This window comes from Syngnathus leptorhynchus, chromosome 3 (assembly GCF_054491065.1).
Source record: "Syngnathus leptorhynchus isolate UIUO chromosome 3, UIUO_Slep, whole genome shotgun sequence".
NCBI lineage: Eukaryota > Metazoa > Chordata > Actinopteri > Syngnathiformes > Syngnathidae > Syngnathus > Syngnathus leptorhynchus.
In genome coordinates, this window is record NC_141197.1 from 5,954,650 (window position 1) to 5,978,701 (window position 24,052).

The 24,052-nt window shown below is 39.7% G+C and overlaps 1 protein-coding gene across 4 annotated transcripts; it reads left to right on the forward strand.

Moving 5' to 3' along the window:
- The first annotated feature begins 5,541 nt into the window (after positions 1-5,541).
- pacsin3 (protein kinase C and casein kinase substrate in neurons 3) lies at positions 5,542-23,186 on the forward strand. Of its 4 annotated transcripts, XM_085907778.1 has the most exons (11): positions 5,656-5,730; positions 5,903-6,037; positions 12,946-13,046; positions 13,390-13,546; positions 13,939-14,174; positions 14,258-14,413; positions 15,477-15,652; positions 17,977-18,097; positions 18,700-18,842; positions 20,507-20,679; positions 21,953-23,186. In XM_085907778.1, the coding sequence occupies exons 3-11, from the start codon at positions 12,993-12,995 to the stop codon at positions 22,066-22,068; spliced, it is 1,332 nt and encodes a 443-aa protein (XP_085763904.1). In that variant the 5' UTR covers positions 5,656-5,730; positions 5,903-6,037; positions 12,946-12,992; the 3' UTR covers positions 22,069-23,186. The 4 variants fall into 4 exon arrangements, with proteins under 4 accessions (XP_085763901.1, XP_085763904.1, XP_085763902.1 ...); XM_085907775.1 differs by having other exon boundaries at positions 5,542-6,037; positions 12,946-13,062; XM_085907776.1 differs by lacking the exons at positions 5,656-5,730; positions 5,903-6,037 and adding an exon at positions 6,134-6,482 and having other exon boundaries at positions 12,946-13,062.
- Positions 23,187-24,052: the final 866 nt, after the last annotated feature.

Genomic DNA, 24,052 nt, shown 5'->3' on the forward strand with positions numbered 1-24,052 from the left:
ACGGGGGTCGCGGGCATGTTGGAGCTTATCTCAACAGTCATCTGGCAGCAGGCGGGGGACACCCTGAACTGGTTGGCAGCCATTCGCAGGGCACACAGAGACGAACAACCATTCGCACTCGCACTCACACCTACAGGTAATTTGGAGTGCTCGACCATGCATGCTTTTGGGATGCGGGAGGAAATTGGAGTGCCCGGAGAAAACCCATGCAGGCACGGGGAGAACATGCAAACTCCACACAGGGAGTGCCAGAAGTGGAATCGAATCCGCACCCTCTGAACTGTGAAGCACACGTGTTAACCAGTGCTCCACCAAAGAGCATTTTCACTGTTATTATAGTTTTTCTTTTAAGTACATATGCTGCAGTTACAGTTGGTGTTCACGTTTGTAAAACCCTTTTCGTTGTTATTGTATGTTATTAATAAAAACGTTTTTTTTTCTCAATTTTAGATTTTATTTTGTTAGTAACCTTGGTGTACTGTACACACTGTATATGGTTTAAACATAATCATATCTATAAGCAGTGTGTATATAAGAAAAACATCCCTATCGGTAAGAACAGAACTGGATTTTTTACTTGATGATTCGCGGCTTCGACTTTTTCGAGAGGGGAGCTTTAATTCTGAAGGCATGGACAGACTTGTTCCGTCGATATTTAGGTGCCTTGACGCTGACAAGCTAGCGCAGCCAGTTTCCACATGCTAATCATTAACAGCGGAGCATGACGTCAGGGGCTTGGCAGCGCGAGGCAGCACCAAAATAGAGAGTGAGTGAGAAACAGAGACCCTGCGACAGAGAGGCGGCCAACCACCACACGACAGCACAAGAAAATGCAAGAAAGACTTTGGTTTCCAGAGAAAACGAGGGGCGGGTTGTAGCAGCAGAGATTATTATGCAGGTGTATGTTCCATGCGGTGAAACACCGTTTGGGGTGAAAATCTGACGTGACATTGGTGATATACTGTGGTGAGCGGTCAAGGACAGCCAGGGCTTCTTTAGGAAACATCAGAAGCAGTGACTTTCACTTAAAACCTATCACTTCTTGCTTTAAGTTGTATTAGTTTATTTCCAACTCGAATGGCTTCAATTCGTTGGATTTCTCTCAGTTGTATTGCTCTCACGGCGTTAGTGAGTTAGTTAGTGAGTTAGTTACTTAATTAGTTAGTTACTTAATTAGTTAGTTACTTAATTAGTTAGTTACTTAGTTCAATCAGATTTTATGGCGGTAGATTGGGGTCAAAAGTTTTGTACTTGAAAAAACAAAACTCGTACTTGACCAAATAAAACTTGAAACTGAAAATAAAAGTGTTGAGCTTGAAACTTGAAAAAAAAAATATTAAAAATAAGAATACTTGTATGAAAAGTTTTTTCGAGTTGAAAATAGTTTTGCTTCGCTTTGGTAAAAAAAAAAAGATATTTTTAGGTTTTACCATTTATTTTCCAAGTTTAGAGGTCTTTTTTCAGTTGCATATTCAACTGTTGTTTTTTTCAGATTAGGATCTTTTTTTCAGGTTCAAATCTTTTTTTTAATTTCACACTTTTGACCCAAATCTGACGTGGAGGGGGGTGTGGTACTAGCTGCGCGGGGCGTGGAATCACGAGTGACAGCTGAACAAGAATGCTTGGAACCACTCCCAGAGACAGCACTTTCAGGGAGCGAGCGCAGGAACGAAAGCAAATGAAACTCAACACTTACATGCAGGATATTCATGACATTGGCTGCTTTAGAATTGATGCCTGTTCAAATTTGCTACACTTGGTGAAAACACCCCCTGGATGACACAGAAAAATTAAATTGATGCTGCCATGAATGGCGCTACTAGGCCCCACCGGGAGAAACATAAACTTCACAGTGTCTTGCTTGAGAACGCATTGACGTGATCACCAAGCCTGAGAATTGAACCCACCACCTACAAGTTTGGAGTATATTGCTCTACAACCAAATCACACTGGGAAAGAGTTCAAGAGGGCCCGCAATCACGGTTGATAAGAATCGGTTGATGGCTGTGAAAATGCCTCTCAAAAGGGGGAACCCAAGTCAACTGACTTTTTTTGTCTTCCTGGGGGTGTTTTCACCAAATGTAGATAATTTGAACAGATTCCACCCTCCCCAAGCAAAGTTACAGGGGGGTAATAATTCCAACAAAAGGCATATTGGAATAAGTCAACCTGTGAAAATAAGTACCCCTCCTCCTGTTTTAAAATGGTGCACCCAAGACATCAACGGACTCTTTCTTTGTCTTCTTGAATACCCCCCCCCCTCCAAGCAAAGTTACAGGGGATACTAATTTTAACAGAAGCCGTATTACACATAGCCAACCTGTGAGAATATGTACCCCCCCCTCCCATTTTCCGATTCCTAGCCATCAACTTTTTCTAGCTGATGGTCTCCAAACTTGTAGGTGCTTCGCTCAATCCTCAACCCTGGTATTCATGTTGAAGTGTCCTCGATCGAAGCAATTTATATTTATATTTAACTCCCACTAAGGCCTGGCCGCACCATTTATGGCAGCATCAATTTAGCAGTATTTTTATTTTGAATATATTTTTTCAAGTTTCAAGCTCAACACGTTTATTTTCACTTTCAAGTTTTATTTTTTCAAGTACAAAACTTTTGACCCCAATCTACCACCATAGATTTCAGTTTGCATGTGTTGCAGTGTCAATCCAGTCTGCTCGGGGTCTTCAAAATCAGCGGTCGGTCCTGAGTGATGTTAACTACCATACATTTGAACAATGAGACGGACTGTTTCTTTAACCAATCAGATTGCAACTTCTCCTCCCAGGGCCATTTAGCTGACCCACAGTTAAAGTTTTCTGTCTTCTGATTTGTTGGTCCGAGTCAGCCAAGTATGACCAGCAAAACACTTGGCTAGTTTATCTCCATGCATTAATACATGTAATAATGAGTTTGTCTTTATGTTGTACAGTACTTCATTTAACTTTTTTTCCTATAATTCGATATCGATTCAGAAGTGCTCCAGATGATGTATGTGACGCAGACGTAGTGCTGTTGTGTTGTGAGTTACGTATAGTACTAATGGCATCTATAATTGCACCTTGATAGGAGAGGAATTAAAGAAGTGGGTTTGGTAGGGTAAGTTTGGATCATAGTCCATTAGGATCTTGGCCTGGTTGGTCTCAGCCACCTTGATTGATTCTGGAACCTCTAGTCCATATTTGGTAGATTTTCGCTACCTGTGTATGCTTCTCTATTTATGCCTTGCCTGAACTATGCGAGCACCTTCTTCAATTTGTCGGGGGTACATGCCAAGACAGTCCATCTGGCTCATTCCCATTGTTGGGTATGTAGCAGGTTGTTTTTTGGGGGTCATCATTCTCCAACAATTCTTCAACAACTAAAAACTTACGATGTCAATGTGGGCAGTTGAGCATTTTTTTGTGCTGTGTGACTAGCAAAGCCGACTAAAGTTTGTCGAGCAATGCAAAATAATTTGGGTAGCATGGTTGAATAGTGACTCACGTATTTATCTCTTAATCGAGAGGTCCTTGATTTTTAGATTAGGCAATTCTGTGTGAAATTTAGATTTTCTCCCTATGCTAGAGTGGGTTTTCTCCAGGTCGTGCACGTTCCTCTAACGATGAAAAAAAAACTTGCATTTTAGATTAATTGAAGACTAAATTGTTCAAATGTGTGAACGTGTAATTAAACGGCTGCTTGTTTATACTATATGTACTCTTCAAAAGGGGTGGCAAACTGTCCAAGATATACACCGCATTCCGCCAAAAGTCTGCTGGGATAGGCTCCAGCTCACCTATGAACTTGAGGACATGCATGTTAACAAATGGTTAGATGGTTCGTCCTCAATTTTGCAACTCTGCTTTTTGTAAATGATGTGGTTTTGTGGGCTTCATGAAGTTGTGACCTTCAATTCTCATTGGAGGGTGGAGCTGAAGGTAAAGCTGCTGGGATGAGTTACAGAACCTTACAAAACTGAAACCACGGTCCATAGTGAGAAAAGTGTAGTGCGACCTCTCCAGGTTGTAGATTCCAGTTGAGGAGTATCTTGGGCGTTAAGGCAAAGCTTTCAATTGACTACTCAATTACAAGCTGATCTACATTCTTACCCTCACTTATGGTCATGAAGTGTACATATGTCATGACTGAAAGAACAAAATTATGGATGCAAGCGTTCAAATTTAGTTTCTGTCAAAGGTGTCTGGGCTCTTCTTTTATTCTGTGTTTGTGTAGTATAAGTAGTTGGTTCTTTGCATAAATATGTCTGGTTTCAACAGCAATATGTGGTCTTTATACATTTTATGGATCCTATTCTTGATGCTATCATTCCACTCTACACCACAAGACCACATCCTCAGTTTAGCCGTGCATCCCAGCAATTGCGGAAGCATCATGTATGCAGGGCTCCAGACTAACTCTTCATGAACTAGGAGCACAGTGCTTCATAATCTGAAATTTTGGGGGTGCATAGTAAATCTACTTGTAAAATAAAAATCCACTCTACTCAGTCTCACTATAGTACTGATAAATGGACTCATGTGTGGAACACAAATTTGTTAGCAACAAAAAATATTCAAGAAAACACATTAATAAAAAAAAAATCTGCAAATATACTGGTTGCACAGGTGGGAGTGTATGAACAGTTTTGGTGCACTGTTGCAAAATATTAGGAGCAAAACACCACCATAAAGAAGCTCGCCATTTTAAAGCTAGTTTATCATCTGTAACTGTAAAAAGCAAAACCTGCAATAATGATATTTTTCAACTTGCATGAAGCTGGATAGGGTTACCAAAGTATCTCCTCAAGCCTTGCTGTACCTCAGTGAGCAAGATATCTACAAATGGAGTAAGTTTAGCATTGTTGCTATCCTCTTTCTAGGTTTGGCCGCTTTGTAAAGGTGACCTGAAGACAATGTTGTTTAGTAAATCAGGTAAAAAAATCCCAATGTTGACTGAAGAATCACTGAAATTTCGGGCACATTGTAAGTTGTTAACAAAACAAAAATACGATAAAACTATAAACAGGAATGAATGCCATGGCAGGACGCTAAAGAACATGCCACTGCTGTCCAAAAGATTCCATTTGAACTTTGTAATGCAGCACTTAAATGTTTGACAGCGCTTCAGGCAAACTAATGATCGTTGTAAATGACCAAAAAGCACAGAACAAAACCAAACAAATCAACAACAGAATACCTTTTTTGGAGTGGACAAGTCAGTCTTGACCTCAAAACAGTGAAGACTGGTTTGACCTTAAGAGAACAACTGTCGTGCAACAGTGATTGGTATAATTTACAGTTTTTGCTGCAACATTTTCTGCAGTTGCACCTTGAATCCAATAGGTGGCTGTAAAGCTACGTAAAATTTCGAATCAGGTAAACTCTATCTATCTATCTATCTATCTATCTATCTATCTATCTATCTATCTATCTGTCTGTCTGTCTGTCTGTCTGTCTGTCTGTCTGTCTATCTGTCTATCTATCCGTCCGTCCGTCCGTCCGTCCGTCCGTCGATTAATTCAAACTGGCCGTTAGGTGCTTAGTGACGTGCAGTCTGACTGAAGTTGCTGTTTTCCTGACGGTCAGCGAAGGCAGCACCGCGGTGCTGCAGACACGTTGAAGGGTTAACGTGTAAATAGGATGAATGGATATTGTGGCGTGCAGCATCTGATTACAGACGCCTGTCAGGATCGTGGAAGGTGGACTTCTCGCTATCTAGTCGTTCCAACCCAATTCCAAAAACTTTTAGAGGTAAGCAGCACACATGATTTGGTGAAATACTATTGCGTGTTACAAACGAAGAGAAGACGCCGAGCCTGCGAACATTTGAAAGTTGGACATTAATGTTGTAAACATGGCCGAAAGTGGACGCCCTCGGGTCACCATGGAGTAAAAACTCGAGATGATGTCGCACTTGATGAAGGTTTACATGTAAAGAAAATACAAAGTTGGACCACGACCAAGTTTGTAACATCTGACTACTGTCCCGGAGGGGAACAACCGCGCAATCCCGGGTGGATTCTCCTTCTGGTTTGTTCCTGCAGCTCGGGGAAAACAGGTAAGCGCTTGAGCGCATTCGGAACACTTGTTCTGCCGTCTTGGGAAAACAACAACAAACAAAACGTGTATGTTGAAGCCATGGAATCACATACTCTGAATCAAATGCTGACATATGGTGCTTGATGACGCGTCTTCTACGAGGTCATTTAGTCACTAGTCTTTATTTCTTCTTGGACCTATAATCACCATAATTACAGTTAGTCAACGTTCGATACTTATATATGCTTTAGTTGTAAAGTATTATTGATTCATAAACAACAACAAATATTAGTCTTATATAAGACAGCATGCATGATAATCATGCAGGTATCTTGTTTAATCGACCATGTGCCGCGCTGGCACATTAAGACATTAAGTTGCTGCAGGCAGTGTGACATTTTCATTTCGTTTTCACATTTTGTCTATCAACCGGTCAAAAAAGTACAAGTGGAGCGCCAGTCCAGGTATCATTTAAAAACTTATTTTGGTTTATTGGTTGTTGCTTTTGTATAGGTAAAATATTAAACATCCTATCACAAGAACTTTTTAAGAGTATCTTGGTAGCCAGTGACAGGCTGGCAGCAGCACTTCCTTGCCAGCGTTGATGTAGAAAGTAATGTACAAATTGGCGAACAACAATGTTTTGTCATTTTAGGCAAATCATGTTTTCATGTTTCATGCAGCTTTACAGGCCTGCAATACTTGAGTGCTCTCTGGTTTTAAACTTCTATTTTTCAACAGGAGATTACAAAAGAGCGTCAAGTCAATAATATTCAGTGGTAGTTAACATAACTGCTGGTGAAGAGGGTGTGGCACAAAGAAAAACCCTAACCGAGTGTGAATAATGGTGTTTATTAACAGGCATGACCTCTAAAACTCTACTCGGAAAGACATTTTGACAATGTCACAGGTTTGGAGTCCTCAAAACATCTACAAGATGGAATGTGATATCAGGAAGAAAAAGTGTGCAAAAGCAAGGACACAAGCTGCTAAAGAGGAAGTAAACCCCAAGATATGTTCTGTGCAGCCTCACTATTAAAAACACTGTTCTAATTTGTTTTGTTTGTGGAATATTAATTGAACAGGCAAAATCCATCTCAGGCGACTGCCATTTTGCTCCTTGCTGTCAACTAAAATGACATCACAGTTGCCAAGTCCCAACCAATTAGGGCTCAAAGGAAGCGACCTAGCAACTGTGATGTCGTTTCAGTTGACATCAAGTGGCAAAATGGCCGCCCCTGAAATGAATAAAAAAATTATGTAATTTGCTGCTTAATTTATGTACCACAAACGCAATATTAATTAGACGTGTTGAGACTAATGGCGGCACGTATAACATACGGTCAAGAAAGCTTTTGGGTTGACTTGCACTTTAAATATGTGGTCCCAAAAGATTTAATCATCTAGGCATTTTTGAGCCAGTGGTCTGTAGTCTATTTGGAATCCCTATGAGGGGCATTGGGAAGTATAAAAGCTGGAACTGTGTAGTGGTGAGTGTTAGGTAAAATCCCCCTCCAGCTTCAAGTCAGTGGAATTTTGTGGCAACCTAAATCATGTCTATGCTTGATGTTAATTCCTTCCTAGTCTATCAAGTCTTTGGTTGACCCAGTTAGTTTGCACGTCACCATGTCTTTTCTCCCTGTACCTTCCCACCTTTGCTGAACATAACAAGAAGCAAAAAAAGATCAAAAATCTCAAACATTTTGCCAGTGTTGTAAACCTAAGTGCCAAATGTTTTCTTGGGTGAACAGCAGGAGCAGGACAATCAGATTCTGGGTTAATCTTTGGCCTGGTTGCATGCGACACGTAGCGGATTATGCCAAACCACCCTCAGTCAGCGTCCCTAGGAGTGTGGATAGCGCAGAGGCGGTCCTGGCCCAATCGCTGTAGTGGCGAGGGAATGAAATGAGCTGGGAAAACAGCTGTATGTGTGGGAACAAGGCTGAGTTATCCCTTTCTCTGACTCTGCTCCTGCATTTGCCACCCTTGTTCAGTTCCTGCACTGAACTGTCACATGCCTTTTTGGTCAGAGAGGCACACAGTGCCTCAGGCTGATGTCAGAGCAAAAAATTCTATAACTCAGTACTGTAATATTGATATTTTCTCAGAGATAAAATGACTTAAAGCCTCCAATTTACCAGACACAATTAAGTACACAACTCTAAAATGCGTATGATAATCGTGTGCCTTATGTGGCCTGTGACTTGGCATTATGATCTCTGGTTCTCCATAGTATAAGTACAACCACTAAAATTTGATGAATTATGAAGGCTTCTCCTATTTATAGCCTATTTTGGGTTGTCTTTTTTTAACCTGGATTTAGGTCAAGGCTCAGGCTTGACAATAATATTCTTGTGAGACAATTCTTATTTGGATTTTGATGTTACTCTGTAAAGTACTATTGCATTGTAAGTCAATAGGTATGAAAAATACAAGCAGTTAAAGTCACATAACATGTATGCTTTATTATGTATGTATTATGTCATTCTGTGATAAATCACCCAGTGGGTTAAACCAATCAATTTTCAATTTTAATGAAACCTGGTGTACTTGTAGATAGTAATGGGACAGCACTAAATCTCCAATTTTAGGGTAGTCGGATCAGGGGTTTGAGAGCTACAGCATGCCGCATTTGGATTGGCTGCACGATATTGGAAAAATATGTAAGATCTAATATGGATGTTCGATTACATTAGATGAAAATTGTTTAGTCATGAGATGCAGGTCAAATTATAGGTTAAAAGGTCAAATATGCACCAATCTTTTAAACGCAGATTCTGAATCTTTGTTGAATTGACTTTCCAAGAAGATTGACTCAGTAGTTCCTGAGATGTAAGGGTTTTGCCACGCCCCCACCCCCCACCGATTGACCTACAATTTGATATTTAGTGTTGTGCCATTCACAAGTCCACCAAGGTTTATTAAATCAAGAACTGCTTGATTAAAATGTTCAGTATTCGGGTATATGTGTCAGTGGAATCCTACCTTATCAGCTGAACTTTAGTTGTTCTTGTTATAAGTCATTTAACCCATTGGCAGTTTAACTGCGGTCCAAAGTAGTTGTCAGTTATTGACATGTGTAGAACCCCAATGGTGCCTGTTGCTCCCTTTCCAGTATCCATGCTTCACTTTTGCTGCTCATTAATTCCTACCCTTTCTGTTGTGGTCTTTTAGCCTCCATTTGCAATCCCGTGCCAAAGTAGGTTATTTTAGCAGTGTGAGTCAGTAACTTTGACCTTCTTCTTGCAAGGGCTTGGGGCGTCCCTTGCTCTTTCATTAGACTTGGCCAACAGGCTCTATGTGTGGCATTTCACTGTGACTTCCAAAATTTGCCACCTTCTAACCTCTTCCGAGCTTTATAATGCTCAGCTGCCTTGGGTGTCATTCTGTAGGGCCTTCTTGCTGCTACTCTGCTGTTCAACCATTTTTCATTTTCCTTTCCGCTGTCTCATCTTTTGCCTGTGTAGGCTTTCTCTTCTCCTCTGTCTCTCAGGACCGAGAGACCCTTTGGGACACCTGTCCGTCTTTTTTTTCATCTCTGGTAAGGTAAGTTCTGCCGACTCACTGCTCTACCGGCACTCTAATTGTCTTCTTTTTGTCCTGTAAAGTCCCAAACGTGTTGTTGTCTGCTTTTCATTTTTAGATGAGAATTATTTTGAATAGAGACACGACAAACTGTGACTGGTTCATCAGTGTATAGTAAATCTGACTTTCAAATTACACCATTGTAAACACCAAGAGCTGGATGTTGTCCAGTCAGAGCAAATGAAAGGTAGAAGTTGATACCGCGTGGAGTGTGTTGCGTTTCTTCATTCAGTTGACCTTTGTCCAATGTCCAAGCAGATAACTCTTAAACCTTCCCAGATTGCAATGAGCCACATCATTTGTATTTGGTAAGTTTTACTTATAGCACTGATTTCATTTTTTTTTTTTTTAATGATTTTTTTAACAATGCAAACTGGGAGGGGTTTCAAGCAAATAATCACCCTGTAGCACTTTGTTTTTTCCCTGCAATGGATTTTTTGTTAAATAAAAAAAATCCATTGGAACTTTTCTAAGTACTGTTCAACAACTTGTTTCAAACCAGACGGTACTTTTCCTTGTAGTTGGTGTACAAAGATAACTTTGGCTTGCAGGCAGTCACATCACACAGACAGTTGAATTAAAGGCCAGATAACCTCTCATTTTGAAGAATACAGTTTAAAAATATTTTTGCCGCTTGTTCAGTGGGTCAAAACTAGTGAAGTGTCTTGTAGTGAAGAATCAAATAGTGTCCGCTTGTAATGTTTTGGGGTTTAAGATGCATAAACAAGGGATTTTAAACAACAGAAAGCATAAATGTACATTATTCTAAACGCATATTGAAAGCACTTTTCTTTTCAAATCTTGTTTGGGAAAGCAATAATGGTACCAATGGTGAACAACACTTTTGATACAACACTAGATGTGGGAAGGGTTAAAGCAGCTGAATCCCAAAAAATCTCAAAGTGCCTCTGTTTATAGAAATTTGGAAGCCTCCAGGCCTTAATGGGCAGCTTAGAAACCATCCCAAGTGTTGCTGGAATGTAGAAACCAAGCCTAGAAAATATGCTGGTGGAGCCATGTTTGTATTATGTGTTGAAGTATATCGTACAGGAGTACAATAATCAGATTAATGACAGCGAGGTTACCAGTGGGGGCTTATGAGGTCTGGACTGGCCTCTCTATCCGTCCCACACTCACTCACTCCCTCCTCCTGACCCACTTTGGTATAAACCAACATCGAGTCGACCCCCTTTTTTTGAAGCAGCGAATCTGTTTGGATTGTTATTTTGAATTGATAAGCGGTTTGGATAATGCATGGATATATTTCTGTTAATTCTGAGCCCCAATCTTAGAAATATAAAAATAATTCATAGTGATGGAAATATGACTAAGCTTTGAAATGGACAAAATATGGCATGGATTTGTCTCTCGGGATGCAGACCTTTTGATTGATTGATTTTATTTGTTTTTTTTACACTTCATTGTTAGTGCCAGTTATTATAGTATAGGTAATTACTTTGACAACATATATCTTGTTTTTCTGGGTATACCAAGTTGACTAAACTTCTCATACGCACATTTATGGGTGGAGCTGGAATGATCTTTTCATAGTTCCTCCATCTCTAATTAAAGGCAAGCAGGAAAGTACAGAGTCACAGGCAGCTGAACTGCCAGAGACAAGTGGGCGGCGTCCTCTGGCGTGCTCATGCTCAACTCATGCAAATGTACGTCTGCTATGGTGCGTGCTTCAGGGTAAATCCTGACACTATTTTTTTTTGCCACACGTTTGAATTGAGGGGCTTGACTTTAAGTTCATAATTTGGAATCCAGTGTAAAAGCATTGATGTATACGTACATTCGCTTCATAATATAGAAAGTGAATGATCATTAGAACCCATTGTCTCAATTGTTGTGGACATTACCATACATTTAAGATGTCTCTTATTGACTGAGGCGTATCATATTTAATTTCCACATTTGTACACCTTCCCCAGGAGCCCTTGAAGCTATTCTCAAAACCACACCCTGGCATTTGCATATGATCTAGTTTGTGGGCCTCTGTCACTGTTCTTTCAACTTCCCCTAATCCCGGCAACTAAAAGTTCAAACGCTAAAAGTTGTGTGGACATGCATTGTGTTCCCCTGTAGGATGCACGAGCAGCTATTGGCAGCCCCCGGTAAAGTCAGGTTTCTCATCAGCCCACATGTTCTAGCATGCTGGTGGTAGATTCCTCTGCTATTCACATGCCTTTCGTTCACCTGTGAGACACACACACACATGCACTCTGTGTAAATTACTTTGTGTCTGAGACGTTCTACGTGTCTCTTCACATCTTTGGAACGTTACTCATCTACTTGTATAAAGCACACGAGCACATAAGATGATTTACCTTAAATGGATGGATGGATCTTTGCATGATTGTCTGTTTTTGCATGCATTTACAGAATCTTTGTGGAGTTACTTAAAATGGTTTTTTTTTCTCCAATTTTGTGTCTCGTCTTGTTTTTTTTTTTTTTTTTTCCCCTCTATCTTCGTCCCACTATGTCAACCCTTAACACCCATTATGAAAAATTATGGAAATAGATTACTATTCGCAGCTCATATGGTTACAGTATATTGTATGATAACACTGCACATGAACCCTCTTGGCATTCATTCACCGCTATTATCTAACTCGGGATAGATAAATAGAAGGGAGCCTTGAGCAATGGCTGTTTTCATCTCAAGTTGTTGTGTCTGCGGCAGGAAGTTGTCTAACCTTGAAAGAAAGTTCTGGCCAGTGACCAAACAGCAGGAAGTGGATGTATAGAGAAGTTGGGTCATGCTGAACTCTGAGCAGAGTTTAGCATCAGAGTTCTGCCAGAGCATCACATCTGAAAAATATTTCGGAATAGTAAACGTATTACGTTGTTTACAACAATCTCATTGTTTATTCTTCAACCCCGATTCTCTGTTTGCATAGAAGTTTTTGTGTTGCCATCATTCCAAATCTCTGTTTGAGTGAGGTTTAATGAGGTTTTATTTAGGTTAATTGGTTTTGTTGCTTCCAGAACAAATATGTGGGACTCGGTTCTCCGATTTCATTCGTCAGCAGAAAGGTTTGATCAGAGATATGCAAGAGACAAACTGGGCCAGGGACAGCCTCCAGGATTTAGTTTTTTTTCCTCTTCGTGGAGGTAAAGGGTTGACCGATACATGGCAGCGCAACGAAGATAATTTATGAATATATTTTAGAATTTCAGATGAAGTGCCTAACTGTAGCTACGCAAATTTCACATGTATTCTACTTTATCACTTGTTACTATTTTAACTAGAGCTATGCAGATTTCAGTTGTATTCTACTTTATCATTTGATACGATGTTATTTTCATCTAAATTATATCTTAATCTATTTCTGGCAGTTTCATCGCTCGCTGCCATCATTCTGTGCTGTAAGGCTGACGGCAAAATGTCTTCCAATGGAGACCTCAGTGAACTCGGGAGCTGCGATAGCTTCTGGGAGGTATGCTAGCTCCAAGGCAAGCCTACTAACTGTTCAAATGAATTGTTATTGCAACAAAACCCATATGCCATTTCCACCAGAGAATAGGCCTTGGTTCATTGTGGTTCCTGCACCTGTTCACCACTCTGGATGTTTAAAACGTGGTAATAGTAAAGGCCAAAATACATAAATTACGTATGCAGTTTTAGATCAAAACTGTGGAACTATCATTTGGAACAGTTGTCACAGGCATGACCTGGATTGATCGGTCAATAATGTTGTGAAAATGCTCAACCAATAGAAACTGCATTTGAAGTGTGTCTTTTATGGTGTGGTGAATATGATTGCTTTGTGTCCCAAAAAGCCGGGAAACTACAAGAGGACTGTGAGGCGGGTAGACGACGGCAACCGACTGTGTAATGAGTTGGTCAGCTGTTTTCAGGAGCGGGCTAAGATTGAGAAGAGTTACGCCCTTCAGCTCAGTGACTGGGCCAAGAGGTGGAGAGGTGCGGTCGAGAAAGGTTAGTTCAACGAGACCAGGGCCACAAAAACCATCTGAATACATTTTAGGAGCTTCCAAGCTAGTGGTAAAGATTACATTTGTCATGCAATTAACATGCACAATACTACAAGAGGCATCCCAAGTTACCACTATACTTCGTGTTTTTCATTCATATTTATGACCTAGAAATGGTTTTCATACTGCAATGGGGACTTTACTTTTCCCGTGGCATAGGTTAGTGATAGACTACTGCAGATTCAGATGCATTAAGACTGCAGTAGAAACGGAACGCTGTCAAACTTTAATAATCTCTATAACAGGGCTTTGCCACTTTGAACTATAATATATGCGTCATATCTTCTCAGCGGTCAAGTTGAGCCAAAATGAGTTATTGTCTTGGCTTTTACTCAGGGCCTCAGTATGGGACACTGGAGAAGGCGTGGCATGCCTTCATGCAGGCAGCCGATCGACTCAGCGAGCTACATCAGGAGCTCCGTGACCGGCTAGTGGCAGAAGACAGCGAGAAGGTGCGAAATTGGCAGAAAGAAGCCTTCCATAAGCAGATGATTGGAGGTTTCAGAGAGACAAAGGAGGCTGACGATGGCTTCCGCAAAGCTCAGAAACCCTGGGTTCGCAAATTAAAAGAGGTTTGATTCATCATCCTTCTCAGAATGGTTTTATGGACGTATGTGTTATTAGAGAGGCTGTCATGTGCATTTCTTTTGTCTAGTTGGATACAAGCAAGAAGAGCTACCATCAAGCCAGGAAGGAGGAGTGGTCAGCCATTAACAGGGAAACGCACGCTAAGGCCGACCCATCCAAGTCTCAAGAGGAAGTCCGCAAATATTCGGCCCGTGTGGAGCGCTGCAACCAAGAAGCTGAAAAAGTATGACGTTTATATGTATCCGCTATCTAGATATCCAATCTTAACCTTCAACTATATCTTTAGCTGCAGTCCTGGATATTTGAATGCGTGACATCTGCATGTGGACCCACATGCTCATGCGTACATGTTGAGCCCTTGCGCCAATCTGGGAGTGTCAGGGAATCCAAAAAAGCTTGTCGATGTGTGTTTTGTGACTTTGAAACATGACCACACTTGTTTCCTGTGCTTTCTACTCTGCAATGGCAGAAAGCTCCAGGTCATGAAGAGGGAAATGATCAACCAAACAGAGGGAAATCCTTTGACAAATTCTCAAGCAGTCAGTCCACATAGATGTGTGAGGCAGTCAAGAGGTCTTTAAAAAGAAACGTGCACAATGATTCCAGGAAGAGTGAGATAACATCAAAAACGTTGGGAAATTGTCTATATTTAATACTTTTCTTATTCAGAGTGCTGAATAACAACCCAGGTTTGATATGACATCATTAAGCTGGTGGTGGATTTACCTCTTCCTCCAACGGTTCCATGCTGATTTAGTATTTACACAGTAATTAAAAACCACAACTAATATAAAGTAAGAGCATTGGCTTTTATGCTTTTTCCCAAAGTTAACACCATCATGCAAGCTTTTTGACTGAACTCAGATTTTTAAGGCTAAAATTGCTTTTCTTGTCAATTTAAAGTCTTCTAAACTAATGCATTAATTCTGTCTGATTTAAGATGCCAATGTTTTATTCATTTATTTATTTACTCATTTATTTATTTATTTATTTATTTATTTATTTATAACTGAAAGGAAAAAATAAATAAATTTTGTGCTTGAACGTTATGACTGAAAAACTCAGTGAGCCTGCTAAAATTGGTAATAAAAAAATTCCACATTCCTATTCAAAGTGGTGATTGAGAGCTCACTGCAATTGAGTTTGCATTAAAGCACTTCACGATGGTGAATATTTTTTTTTTCTTGTCGATAAGCACGACCACTCCATCGTGTTTTAAACAATGTTGGTCACAATGTGCAGTCATGAAGCTCAATGTTCCTGATTGAAGGTCACATGTTTTTTAGGCTAAAGAGCGTTATGAAAAGGCTTTGGAAGAGCTGAACCGCTGTAACCCTCGCTACATGGAGGACATGGAGCAGGTGTTTGACATCACCCAGGAAGCTGAGCGCAAGAGACTGTGCTTCTTTAAAGAGGTCCTGCTGGATATCCACACACACCTGGACTTGTCCAGCAAAGACAGGTAGGACAAAGACACATGAAAAGAAATAGGGTGTAAAACATTACACAATACGTCTTTATCCCTCCATATTGTACTCTCTATAAACACCTTGAGGTATGCTATCATCAAATGGCTTCACTGGTTTTGTTGTACTTTGGTTATGTGTGCAGCATTTTATTTTTGCCCCGCCAAAACATACCTTTGTAATTGGTTCCAGAGTTCATAGTTGGTTTCATCAAATTGTGGCACTGGCTTTTTTGAATTTAATATGTATTTGAGAGATTGATGTAAAAAAAAAAGTTGTTTGTAAAGTTGTTTGTTCTTCATTTCTGGACTTAATAACGTCATCATCGTCCTTTAATGTCAGTGTTTGACCAAGAAGATTTCAAACCACTTAAACAAAAAACAAGTTGCACTATTTAACATTCAGCATTGGTTTCCTTATTCTGAACATCGCCACAGTATAAGAGGGTGTGACTCATGCCATAATTGTTTTTAATCTACAGTATACAAAATTTTCGCATGTGCTGAATTTAAAATATACATGATGCATGACTCAAATTAAAGGTATGCAAGTATTACATGCCTTTTTTATTTGCTAGGTTTGTGTACACTGATGTTAATGGAAAACTCCTGCTGTTGTCCATTAACTATTGGTCTCACGTTCTGTTTAAACAGTCCACCATTACCATAATAACCCTGGTTTGCAATATCCAATGAGGTCTTAACACCAAACGAGTTCTTTTGATTGACTTCTTATTATGGAGATTCCGCCGGAGGTGTAGACAAACAATGACTCGTTTGCTTCATTTTTGGGTCAAAGTTGATTTGGGTGTGAGCTTTGAGATCACCGTGTGGCAAACTGAGTAATGAAAGACACTGGTCCTCTTTCTGTGACCCCAGTTCCTGTTGGAGCACGTTGGCTTCTGCTATCACAAACTGTAGTTACCTAGGCTGTCATCAATTTCTAACTTATTTCAGTCACTTAACATTACTTTTTGTGCTGGCGCTGTTCTTCCTAATGTTGCATGGTGAAAACCACCAAGGCTACAAAAAGCACATATCCTTCTTCAGCAGTCTCCATCATTTTTACAATGGTTGCCAACAGCGTGCAGAATTTTAGTGAACTCTATTTGGAATCTATGATCAATATAAATTGGACCTGAAGCTGTAATCTGGACAAGAGTATCAAACTGATATAACACATACTAAGATGTATGAGAATGACAGGAAAAGTAATAGGCTGTTTTTACTCTATCAACATCTGCTTCGTTGCTGCCACGAATTATTAAAACTAGCATATTTTTTCATAAAGCGAACTTAAAAAGTTTTTTCTCAAAAATCGACAGTGCGCCTTTATTGGGTGCCATTATTAGGTGCGTCTCATGTATGGATGGATGGATGTCATCTTTTCATCTTGTCTGTAGTCCAAATTCACATTCAAATTCTCATTCTCTCACATCTACGTACAAGCAAGTGCCCATGTTTTTGTCATATCGGAGCTAGACTTACATCCTGCTTCTATGTCTTAAGTATTGTCGAAAATTCGAGCTTAATTCTATGGTCAGATCAAATGCTGAGCGTGTTCACAACGTTATAATATGGTACTGCTCGGTAAATAAATTACACAGCTCGTTTTCAATAGCTGCCGGGATCGAGCTAGAAAAGTTGGATAATGGCAAGTGCTTTGACTTCTTTTGAACTGTTGAACTGTCAACAAAGATAGCATTAGCTAAAATAATAATAACAGCCACTGGTTGCCAGGTCAACTGCAATTTTTCTTTCTTTCTGCATGAGGATCCGCTTTGTACATGAAGATATTTTAAAATAACAGTCCGTAAAATACTGCACATGAGAGATTTTGCAAGTCGTCAGTGGTCATCGAAAATGTCTTCCAAAATATCTTTGCCCTTTTGAACTTAAGCAGCTGCAGTAACTTGTTGACTAAGAGGATTGACCTTCCTGCCTGTTGCTCCCATGTGACCAAGGAGTCATTTTCTAAGATTCAGATGTAGCTCCTACTTGTTGCTACAAGATTTCAACTTTCAAGTTGGCATTGCTCTGGCCTTGTTTCCTTAATGCCAAGTTCACATACCAACAGCAGTGGAATGACAACTAAATTCCACCTGTGCAGTGGATAGAAGTTTTTTTTTTTTTTTTTTTTTTAAGGTCAGCATGTCACATGTTGTCTTGTTTAGTAGTTCAGATTTTTTTGTTCAATTGGCAAAAGGCTTCAGTCAGACCACCCATGATGCACTGTTAATAAAATACTCTCGTAACTGCAAATCATCCATAAAGGGCATGGACTGTGAATGTGAGTATTAGCTTGTTACCCTCTCTGACAGGTTCCGAGAGCTGTACAGGGACCTGGGTCAGACCATACGAGCAGCTAATGAGACAGAAGATCTGCGATGGTGGAAAAACACCCACGGACCAGGCATGAGCATGAACTGGCCACAATATGAGGTGGGCACGCACAAAAATGCACCACTCAAATAGATGTGAAGAAAACATGAACGATATTAACATAAATTCAATGAAATTGTGGAGATAAGATCATGTGTTGTCAAAACACTCATTTGTCAATAACCTTGGCTTTTGTACTCGCCAGCCAGTTTGTGTGTGTTCACTTCAGACAAACTGAATATTAAATAGGCTTTTCGTGAAAGGCCTGTTGTGTTACTGAGTCCTGAGTGGGTCAGTGGAATGTTGCTCTGCACACACACACACACACACACACACACACACACACACACAGTTTTCATCAGACTTTCAGTGAAAATCTGTGACGAGTGGCTGCTTTAATGACAAATTATAGTGTTTGACTAGAAGCCTCCGGAAATAGTTGGTCAGGAATAAGTTAGACACGCACTAAGGAAATTATTCACAAGTCATAATTACTAATCGGACGACTGCATCAAACTACAGACAGACTGACTAAATAGCAAGTTGATGTGGATTCAACCATTTAGTCAAACTATCTTGATTTGAAAATTTCAAATCGTCCAGGTTTAACAAATGAGATACATTTGGATGCAATTTAAGTCATTTTTACAATGAACACGCAGGAATGGACTCCAGAGACAAGTCGGACCATCAGCAGGAAGGCGCGAGCTATACACTCTGACGACAGCGTAGTTACCCTCACCAACATCGTCTCCTCAGGAGGGAATGACATTCCGCCTAGTCCCATCACCCAGAATGCAATCAGGTACAAGACACTCTTCATCTTCATTATAGCAAATGCTGGTTTGGGTCACTGAACTTCAAAATCAAATGTGAAGTCAAGCACTAAATTATTTTGTATTGTTTAGTAGTGTAGTGGCACATGCTGCCGCTTTTTGCTTCGATGGCGCTGGTTCGATTCCCAGGCAGTGTTCCAATATCCTAGCCACTCCCTGGACCAAAAAAAGAATAAACTACACATAAAATCAAATCGGTTGCGTCAAAAAGAGCATGCGGTCTAAAAAAATAACTCATTGGTGTGACTTGTTGTGGCTCCCCTGATTGGATAGCAACAAAATATCCACTATGTCTCATTACCTTGCCTTTTTGTGCAAAAAAGAAAAAAGTGACTGAGACAGAAACTGTTTTGCAATTCAGACTCCAAAATTGTTCATGTCTTTGAGTTGTAAAAGACGCAAAAGTTCAAAAGACTAAAATGTCAAATTATGATTTTAAAATTATTAGGTACAATATAATCCCTATTTCATCCATTTTGACAGAGGTTACCCTGTGCATTCAGACTCAAGACAAATATGTACAGAATTTCAGTGTTGGTAGTTATAAAGCTTGCCATAATCCTTTTGAATGATGCAAAATAGGGTGGGTCACCAACTGAAATGAAACATTTCAATGGTTGTCTCTACTTTTTATGCCCTGTGAACTGTGGCAATCAGTTTGCCCAGTCATCTGGAATCAGTTCCATTTTAGTGAGTGAGAATAAGCAGTACAGAATATGCATGGATGGATAGTGCCATGTCAATTCATCTATTTTCTGTGTTTATTTGTAATTGTTATTTTTGTTATTCATTTACTTGATGAGACTTGTATGTTTAATATATTTTAGGTAATCATTAAGTATTGTATTAGTCAATGTTCATTATTGGATATTAAAGTGAATTTGCACAAATAAAATCCCCATCATAAATACCTTAGCCCCTGATGAAAGAATGCCTGGTATGCTTGTAGGTGAGTAAATGAGGCCACTGTACTGTTTTATCTGACTTTAGATAGTGTTTCTCCAGATAAGGTTGTGGGGAATTCTGTCGAATATTGGTCCTTCCCTCAAGGAGTTAACCTTCATTGTCTTGCTTTACGCTCTCAAATGTGTGCGCGCGTTTGAGAGACTTTATTATTAGCCTATGTTCATCGTCCCCTTGCAGTTGAGCGAAAATATTTGACTAAAGAAGTCAAACACAGTGTGTCTCTCCCTCATGTAAAAAACACATGAAACGGGGTTTCAGCAGCAGGCGCAGATATGTTTGGATGGAAAGAAGCAGCTTGTGGATTCCGGGTCACTTTTTTGACAGCAGATTTTGCTATGGCACAAATGCTGTTCTCGTGTCTGGATGTGTCCATGGTTGTTTCACACAGGGTTAGCAGTGAAAGTAAATATTGCCTGTCATCAAATCTTTTGAAAGAAAAATGCCAAGACAAAAACAATTGGCTCAGAGGACACGATGCCCGTAATTTTCAAAAACACTTTGACCACAGCATAGTTTGGTCCCAAACAAGCTGGTAATGTTTCTGGGTGTCTTTGATGAAAAAATTGAAAAATAAGCGTTTTACATCCCAGCTTCAATTGGGCTTTGTCTAAGCTGGTAGTGGGAAGTTGTTGAACATTTACAAAACATGATCAATCTGCTCATTCAGGATTGTCAAAGACGATTCCTCCGACTGGTCAGATGAGGAGAACCCAAAGAAGTTGTCTTTGAACGGTGTTGGAGAAGCGGGGGACAAAGGAGAGCGGCAGGTAGACGGTGTGCGAGTCCGAGCGCTCTACGATTACTCGGGTCAGGAGGCTGACGAACTCAGCTTCAAAGCAGGTATTAACCCTCATTAATGCTTCACGATGGGAGGCATCACAGGAGGCGTTCATTCGGTTGCTTCTTACGAAATGTAAAACAAATCATAGGGGACTAAAAAATGGTGAGCCATGATTGGTTGTGACCTGAGACCTGGCACTTGATGTCATTTTCAGACATGGTTAAAATGTCCGTCCTCGAATCAAAACTGTGTTTCGACTAGTTGGGCTCCAGAGAACACATTATTACAAAGAAAAAATTGGATTGAGTTCCCCTTGAAGTAAAGAAGAAAACTATTTTTTATTTCCTCCTGTGATGCTTCATCTATGCCCATTTTCACACACACTCATGTCCAACCTGAACTACCAACATGAGTCCTGCTGATGTGTGAGATGCTAATGAGAAGCATTATGCACGCTTGAGTCTTGTCTGCAACATTTGTGACAAAAACCGTTCCAAACGATGCATTTTGCGAGGACAATTGTGTTGAAGTCACAGCACCCGATTGTTATTGTGTTTTATTTAACTCCTGCTGTCAATTGTACAAATTGTTGACTTAAACTGGATCATTTGTGTACAAGCATGCTTTGAGCTCCTTAAGATGGAAACATGTCATGCTCCCTTTTCTTTCTGGTCGAGCATATTGCTTTGGTAATGTTAACCTACTATACTACATGTATCATTCCTTTGACTACATATAGTGTATTGTTTTTTATGTTTTTTGTGAATTGTTTGTATTTTTGTGTTCTTACAGTTTTTATTTTTCTTAAAGTAGAAACTGATATCAATACTAAATATAACAAATGCATGTTGGTGCAGTGTCCGCTCTAAAAGTGCCAACTGGGCTTTGTTTATTATTTATTTACTTATTTATTATTATTTATATACTTATATTTATTTATTCATTCATACAGCCATTTGTTTTTCGTGCAACATTTCAAGTTACGTTTTATAATCCGCTACTATCATTTATGCATTTTTGTATTGCTGACTTAGGGATAGTCATCAAAGCATACTTTCTTCATGTCTGACATCTTTCTGCAGATGGTGTTGGCTTTGCGTGGACATATTGGGCGCCACGTGGTGCACTGAACACTTAACGTTGCTCTAAAATGTATATCCACTATGAAGGGCGGACTAATCCACAACGATGAGAAAAAATCTTGAATAAGACTGGCAGGACAAGCAATATGAGAGTGCCAGCAGATATTGTGGTGCCTCGCTGCGAATGAGAATCTGTACGTGGAAACCTTAGTTGTGCTCGGAAGTGAACATTTGTAAACCGTCCTTGCAGGTGACGAGCTGCTGAAGCTCGGCGAGGAAGACGAGCAGGGCTGGTGTAAAGGAGAGTTGAGCAGCGGCCAGGTGGGCCTCTATCCCGCCAACTACGTTCAGCTGGGGGCTTCCTGATGACACTCACTCTACACACAGCCAATGGTACAACTAGACTCAAGATGCCAGGACCAATCGCAAAATGATCAGTGCCGTCGTTAGGGCACGTACGGACAATTACGAATTAGCATCTAAAACTCATCGCTGAGTTGTTGTTCTTTTTCTTCTGTATTTTTTTTTTTGAGGATTTGAGAAATTTCAAACATGTTTGGTTCCAAACTGTTGATTCATCATATGGTATATATTTTCAGAATATAGTCTGACATTTAGAACTTGTCAATGGGACGCTACGCATGTTAGCTTGAATGCTGACACATTGCAAGAATCTAGCTAGGTTTTAAGTTGAGCTGTTGGCACTTAGGTGCCCTTAATAAAATGCGGCAAGAACTTGACAATCATTTTTAACACAAAAATATCAATGAAATATATTGTAAACAGAAAGTTATATTAAAAGCAAAATATATGTTTCAAACCAAAAGAGTATTTTAGGAGATATTTATGAGTTAAGCTATAGATTTGGCTTAGTTTCCTCCTATCTGACCGAGAGATGACATCACCTGCTGCTGGGTGTGTTCAACGCCTGACGTCAGATGGTCCAAAAATATTTTTTGTCTCCCCAGAAGCAGTTTATGTGATATAAATTCAGTGAGGATAAGCGGTTCAGATGCATGGATTTGACTGCCACCCTTCTGTCCCCTCTAGCTTCATGTTTAATAAATCTACAGCGCGTTTGATTGTGACACTGCATCCACTTTACCTTTTCTATGCGACAGTTGTGTGTAACATCAGCTGATTTGGGCTATGAATGTGAGGCTGGTAGTTTTCCAGTTTTGGTTTCTTTGAATTTAGATGTTGGAAACTCTTCTTCATTCAGTCTCTGCTGAGTTTAATGACAAACTTAGGTGTGGTGTAAGTTGCTATGGAGACACAAAGCACGCTTGTTAAATGCTTCCATTCAAAGGCTCTGGGTTTGGGCTGTTTGATGTAATTTCATGAGGGAGTTTCTTCTTTGGAATAAACAAATATAGAACATTTGACACTTTTTAACACATAAAAGCATCTGAGTCCTCCCTCAATGTGTAATCTGTACAGTGAAGCAAGTTCTGAAAGGCAAAAATAAAGATCTTTCGACACAATTTTCATTGGTGTTCCTATTACATTTTGTACATAGCTATATCAAAGTAACTAATATTATTCAAAAAGAACTTTCAACCAAAATTGAAAAGAATCTATAATACCTTTCACTGTGTTGATCAAAACTGAGCATTAACTTAGTAAAGATCATGTTTGGATTTTTTTAATGCATACTGAAGCAAAGTTAGGAAAATGTGCAGACATTTTTATTAAATTGATTTATCTGTACAGCAAAACAAAATCTCACAATAACTGCCCCATTACTTGAAGTGATCTGAAAACAACATACATTTGCATCCAAACAGTCTTTTTTTGTATTAGTATTTATCCTTAAAACTTGTGATTCATGGAAAATGACAGGACATCATGACCTTAAAAACTGAGATGAGCGCGAGCAGCTAATTTCCAGCTTTGTTGATTTTTTTCTTTTTTGTTTTTTTGAGCCAGACACTAGCCCTTTCTGATAAAGCCGAGAGCATTTACTTAGTACTGCACTGAATAATAAAACCAAGTGTCCTGCAAATGCTCATATAGCAATTATGGCAAGCCTCGAGCATTATCCATTATGGTACCTTGAAATTTGAGGCCTCTGAATTGAATATTTTGAGATACAAACTGTCTTTCGGCCATAAAGCCGTTATTAGATATCCATTCCGATGTCGGTCTTCACAAAGACAACCGTGTTTTACTAATGAGGCAAAAGTCTGCACAACTTGACATCTAGTACTTCTCAAGAACTAGCTGATAGCTAGTAGAATTTTATTCAATCCCCTTCTATTGCACAGAATTGTTTTAAGAGAGAAGACAACAAGCATATGAGTACATGACTCTTAGGGAATGCTGAAACAGCTTTCCATAAGTTGCTGGC

Bases quoted from the DNA above. Each gene is read 5' to 3' on its own strand.
- pacsin3 (XM_085907775.1), top strand. From the start codon at position 13,003: ATGGAGACCTCAGTGAACTCGGGAGCTGCGATAGCTTCTGGGAGGTAT. The intron at 13,063-13,389 runs GCAAGCCTACTA...TGTCCCAAAAAG, and splicing joins GGAGGTATGCTAGCTCCAAG to CCGGGAAACTACAAGAGGAC. The intron at 18,098-18,699 runs GTGGGCACGCAC...ATGAACACGCAG, and splicing joins TGAACTGGCCACAATATGAG to GAATGGACTCCAGAGACAAG.